General features: G+C 52.7%; 1 protein-coding gene across 1 annotated transcript in view; it reads left to right on the forward strand.

Moving 5' to 3' along the window:
- LOC143037370 (uncharacterized) overlaps positions 1 to 6,334 on the forward strand; it is a 108,469-nt gene that overhangs the window by 89,545 nt on the left and 12,590 nt on the right. The window contains exon 12 of the mRNA XM_076205508.1: positions 4,217 to 5,297. Coding sequence (XP_076061623.1) covers positions 4,217 to 5,297 — 1,081 coding nt within the window. The remainder of the gene's footprint in view (positions 1 to 4,216; positions 5,298 to 6,334) is intronic.

Consider the following 6,334-nt stretch of genomic DNA (forward strand, 5'->3'; position numbering starts at 1 on the left):
ACACACAAATTTGGCTGGTCGCCACAACCTCGCCCTTGGGTCCAGGTTCCCCACGTCTACCTCGCTGTGCCCTGTGGACGACTCTCTCCATCTGGAGTAAGTTTGGGCCAAATCGGAGACATGACCCTTTGGTAATTTTGAGGGTCATTTTGGCCACTTGTCCCGATGGGGTAACCACCTCAGCTACAGGTCGAGGGCCACCAGGGCTCTTGCGGATCGCACTTAGATACTGCTCAGGCTAAAAATACGGGCGCCAACAGGCGGAAATGAGAGGGGGAAATTACACAAACACAAACAAATTTGGCTTGTCGCCACAACCTCGCCCTTGGGTCCAGGTTCCTCACGTCTACCTCGCTTTGCCCTGTGGACGACTCTCTCCCTCTGGAGTAAGTTTGGACAAAATCGGAGACATGACGGTTTTTGTCCAAATCCGTGGTAATTTTGTGGGTCATTTTGGCCACTTGTCCCGATTGGGTAACCACCTCAGCTACAGGTCGAGGGCCACCAGGGCTCTTGCGGATCGCACTTAGATACTGCTCAGGCTAAAAGTACGGGCGCCAACAGGCGGAAATGAGAGGGGAAAATTACACACAAATTTGGCTGGTCGCCACAACCTCGCCCTTGGGTCCAGGTTCCTCACGTCTACCTCGCTGTCCCCTGTGGACGACTCTCTCCCTCTGGAGTAAATTTGGACAAAATCGGAGACATGACGGTTTTTGTCCAAATCCGTGGTAATTTTGAGGGTCATTTTGGCCACTTGTCCCGATTGGGTCACCACCTCAGCTACAGGTCGAGGGCCACCAGGGCTCTTGCGGATCGCACTTACATACTGCTCAGGCTAAAAGTACGGGCGCCAACAGGCGGAAATGAGAGGGGAAAATTACACACAAATTTGGCTGGTCGCCACAACCTCGCCCTTGGGTCCAGGTTCCCCACGTCTACCTCGCTGTGCCCTGTGGACGACTCTCTCCATCTGGAGTAAGTTTGGGCCAAATCGGAGACATGACGGTTTTTGTAATTTTGAGGGTCATTTTGGCCACTTGTCCCGATGGGGTAACCACCTCAGCTACAGGTCGAGGGCCACCAGGGCTCTTGCGGATCGCACTTAGATACTGCTCAGGCTAAAAATACGGGCGCCAACAGGCGGAAATAAGAGGGGGAAATTACACAAACAAATTTGGCTTGTCGCCACAACCTCGCCCTTGGGTCCAGGTTCCTCACGTCTACCTCGCTTTGCCCTGTGGACGACTCTCTCCCTCTGGAGTAAGTTTGGACAAAATCGGAGACATGACGGTTTTTGTCCAATTCCATGGTAATTTTGAGGGTCATTTTGGCCACTTGTCCCAATTGGGTCACCACCTCAGCTACAGGTCGAGGGCCACCAGGGCTCTTAGGAATCGCACTTAGATACTGCTCAGGCTAAAAGTACGGGCGCCAACAGGCGGAAACCAGAGGGGAGAATTACATACAAATTTGGCTGGTTGCCACAACCTTGCCCTTGGGTCCAGGTTCCTCACGTCTACCTCGCTGTCCCCTGTGGACGACTCTCTCCCTCTGGAGTAAATTTGGACAAAATCGGAAACATGATGGTTTTTGTCCAAATCCGTGGTAATTTTGAGGGTCATTTTGGCCACTTGTCCCGACTGGGTCACCACCTCAGCCACAGGTCGAGGGCCACCAGGGCTCTTACGGATCGCACTTAGATACTGCTCAGGCTAGAAGTACGGGCGCCAACAGGCGGAAATGAGAGGGGGAAATTACACAAACACAAACAAATTTGGCTGGTCGCCACAACCTCGCCCTTGGGTCCAGGTTCCCCACGTCTACCTCGCTGTGCCCTGTGGACGACTCTCTCCATCTGGAGTAAGTTTGGGCCAAATCGGAGACATGACGGTTTTTGAGGGTCATTTTGGCCACTTGTCCCGATTGGATCACCACCTAAGCTACAGGTCGAGGCCCACCAGGGCTCTTGCGGATCGCACTTAGATACTGCTCAGGCTAAAAGTACGGGCGGCAACAAGCGGAAATGAGAGGGGAAAATTACACAAACACAAACAAATTTGGCTGGCCGCCACAACTTCGCCCTTGGGTCCAGGTTCCCCACGTCTACCTCGCTGTGCCCTGTGGACGACTCTCTCCCTCTGGAGTAAGTTTGGGCCAAATCGGAGACATGACGGTTTTTGGCCAAATCCGTGGGTCCCTTTGGTAATTTTGAGGGTCATTTTGGCCACTTGTCCCGATTGGGTCACCACCTCAGCTACAGGTCGAGGGCCACCAGGGCTCTTGCGGATCGCACTTAGATACTGCTCAGGCTAAAAGTACGGGCGCCAACAGGCGGAAATGAGAGGGGAAAATTACACACAAATTTGGCTGGTCGCCACAACCTCTCCCTTGAGTCCAGGTTCCCCACGTCTACCTCGCTGTGCCCTGTGGACGACTCTCTCCCTCTGGAGTAAGTTTGGGCCAAATTGGAGACATGACGGTTTTTGTCCAAATCCGTGGGTCCCCTTTGGTAATTTTGAGGGTCATTTTGGCCACTTGTCCCGATGGGGTCACCACCTCAGCTACAGGTCGAGGGCCACCAGGGCTCTTGCGGATCGCACTTACATACTGCTCAGGCTAAAAGTACGGGCGCCAACAGGCGGAAATGAGAGGGGAAAATTACAGAAACGCAAACAAATTTGGCTGGTCGGCACAACCTCTCCCTTGGGTCCATGTTCCCCATGTCTACCTCGCTGTCCCCTGTGGACGACTCTCTCCCTTTGGAGTAAGTTTGGGCCAAATCGGAGACATGACGGTTTTTGAGGGTCATTTTGGCCACTTGTCCCGATTGGGTCACCACCTCAGCTACAGGTCGAGGGCTACCAGGGCTCTTGCGGATCGCACTTAGATACTGCTCAGGCTAAAAGTACGGGCGCCAACAGGCGGAAATGAGAGGGTAAAATTACACACAAATTTGGCTGGTCGCCACAACCTCGCCCTTGGGTCCAGGTTCCCCACGTCTACCTCGCTGTGCCCTGTGGATGACTCTCTCCCTCTGGAGTAAGTTTGGGCCAAATCGGAGACATGACGGTTTTTGTCCAAATCCGTGGGTTAACCCCTTTGGTAATTTTGAGGGTCATTTTGGCCACTTGTCCCCATCATATCTTCGATTTGGCCCAAACTTACTCCAGAGGGAGAGAGTGTCGTAATAATACTCGCATCATAAAGTATAGTCACCGCTTATATCGATCGTTTTCTCTTTCACCCGTGAATATTGATAACCATAGAAAATGTGATGAAGACAGTTTAGAGCAGTGGTTCCCAAACTGGGGGAAATTTGAAGCTACCAGGGGGAAATAATTACACTACCTACTAAAAAAAATCTCTGATGGATTTTCTCATGTCTGAGAGAGAGAGAATGCCTGTTTATCAGTATATTTGTACATTTGAAAAATAAATTAGTAAATAGTCACAGTGTATTTCAACTACTCTTTCCCTGCTACACATGAAGGGGGAAATCTGGATAGTTGACCTGGGTGCAGGGGGAAATGACAGAAAAAAGTTTGGGAACCACTGGTTTAGAGAGAATGTCATTACGCAGGGGCAACTACAATAAATATAATCAAGACGCCGATATGGCAGCCTCGCGTATCCACTTGCTCCTCATGCCGCCTACGTATGCGGCACCGTATGGAAGGGGTTAAAAAACAATCTAGATAAAATGAGATATGAAGACGGGACACCACGAGCATAGCTCCCCTTACCCTAAAATACAACTAGGTAAATACACACACACACATATCAATTTCGTACTTTTACCCTCCAATCTCAGTCGGTGTGCAACCCCGTGTGCTGGCACTCGATCCTCTGTCTGGGTGCCGTAAGGTTCTTCTAAATGGAACTGCAGAGTAACCCCTTCCTCACCGAGGGCTCAACGCAGATATGAATAAAATCGCCAACCGGCAACCAGAAAAAAAAACAACGAACTACCTGTTGTGTGGGTGCCCCGCTGAAACCATTGGTTGTTTTAAGAAAAGATGAGATAACTTTGTAGAAAGGGATAACGGGTGGTAAGGGACACAGAACTACCTAGTGTAGGCCCTATGGTCTCTTGCAGTCTCCTCCGTTCTTATGTTCTTAAATCGCCCTGTGGCAGTCAGAGAAGAGGTTTAACTGTTTGCTTACCTTAAGGTTATTGATGATTCTAATGACGCCGCCCTTCCTTCCTTTGCAGCGGCGAGGAGTGCCAGGGTCAGGCCTCCGGCGTCCTCCTCCGGCCCTTCATCCCCCGTGGCCTCGAGGGGCGCCTCGGCCTCCGCCGTCACCACTTCGGTAACAACTCCCGCAGGCCGCTCTCCGACCCCGGGGTGGCCCTCCAACTCCCTCGCTATGCGCCGCCCTTCGCCGAGTCCTACCTGCCGCCGCTGCCCTACCAGGGCATCGAGGCCTACCCGAGGTTCATGTGGGGCCCGCCTCCGCCCTACTCGCAGCCCACGTCAACAGAGAACCTAGCCTCCGGGCAGGTAGTCGGGGTCCACCCCGTGGGTCACGGGGTAGTGACCCCCGCGGGCGTCTCCGTCGCCGGCTCGGTCCACGGGACGCCCGTCCGGGGCGTGATGACCCACCACGGGTCCCCCGTCCACCACGCGCACGCCCATGCGCACGCCCACGCCCTGGCAGAGATGATGCGGGCGGGGGGCCCCGGTAGTCCTGGGAGCCCCACCAGCGCGGCCCTCTCGTCCCCGAGCGACGACTCCGAGGTCCTGAGCTCGCCTCTCCACGCCCCACGACCCCCCCGCCACCACCGCCACAAGGGGACGCCGAGTGAGGGGAGCGGACCCAGGGGCGGGACCCACGGGGGATCAAGCTCCTTGCCCTCGAGGCACAGGAACCGGCGGCTGCCCATGGGGCACGTCAAGTCCCTCGGGGACGTGACGAAGCAGAAGCACGACGAGACGCTCGAGGTCCTCTTCTGCGACGGGAAGGACATCACCACCCTCGACAAGTTCCACTCGCAGGCGGACATCGAGCACAAGTCCTTCGTCCTCAGGTCGACGAAGCATTGCAAGAGCGTCAGCGACCCGAAGTCGGTGTACACGAGCGGCAAGGGCGGCGGTGGCGGCGGCGGCGAACAGGAGTCCGAGGTGTACTTCGCCGACGTCTCCTCCTGCGTCTCGGTGAGGCAGGACGGCGAGGATATGCTCTATTACTCGGAGCCCACCAGCTCGGCCAGCCCCAACACGCCCCCGCCGCCGCCCCCAGGGACCGCCTCCGGCGACCAGGACGTCTCCGGCCTCAACCACACCTACGAACAGGTTTGCATGTCTCTCTCGTGGCGTTCCTCCCGGTCCTTCCGGAATGTAGGTGTGGGTGCGCGCGCGCTGTGTGTGTATGTGTATGTGTATGCACGTGTGTGTGTGTGTATGTATGTATTTGGTGAAGGGGTGGGTGGTAGTGAGTATTTGGACATACTAGGTGAGTTGGTGAGAAGATTAACAAGAGTTGATTGGCAGTTGAGTTTTGGTGTGTGTGTGTGCACTTAAGCGACCTACCAGGTAATGAATTCTTGGTCACTTAGGCTTTTAGGACTTCCACAAGAAGCTCTTCAGGCGTTTATCGATCCCTGTGGGTTGGGGGAACTTCGTCAGAATTTTGTAGACACGGAAGGAGAAGGTTCTCTAGAGTTGCTCCTGGTCGATGTGGAGGTCCTTCTTCATGATCTCAAGGAGGACTCTATGTCAGTTAGAATATTATATATATATGAATATATATATATATATATATGTATATATATATATGTATATATGCTAATAAGAACACGGGTACGTGTGTTCACTTATGCAAAGTAGACCACTTGGAAAAAAGAAACTAACGAAGCAGAGCGCTTTCGTATATTACATCTTCAGTGCAACAAGTTGTTGCACTAAAGATGTAATATACGAAAGCGCTCTGCTTCGTTAGTTTCTTTTTTCCAAGTGATCTACTTTGCATATGTATATATGTATGTATATATATATATATATATATATATATATATATATATATATATATATGTACACATAGATACATATACCAAAAGGCCCCATTTGTTTTCCCTCATATCTCTTGTGGATAAAGGGCCATCCCTGTTCCCCGCCCACTGCCTTGGTCAGAAGCAATGCAGCAAGGCACAGCTCATCCACAGCGGGGTTCAACAGTCAAAGCTGGTTTACCCCCACCTCTTCATTTACGTTAATTTAAGGTTAAAGGGAAATAGATGGATAATGGGTGGGTGTGGGAAGGATTGGTGGGTGGGTGAATGCCTTGGTTGGCTACCCCCCTTATAAGGGGGAAAGAAGCCTTTTGATAGATA

This window comes from Oratosquilla oratoria, chromosome 22 (genome assembly GCF_046742065.1).
Source record: "Oratosquilla oratoria isolate Oo_2021 chromosome 22, ASM4674206v1, whole genome shotgun sequence".
In the NCBI taxonomy this organism is placed as follows: Eukaryota; Metazoa; Arthropoda; class Malacostraca; order Stomatopoda; family Squillidae; genus Oratosquilla; species Oratosquilla oratoria.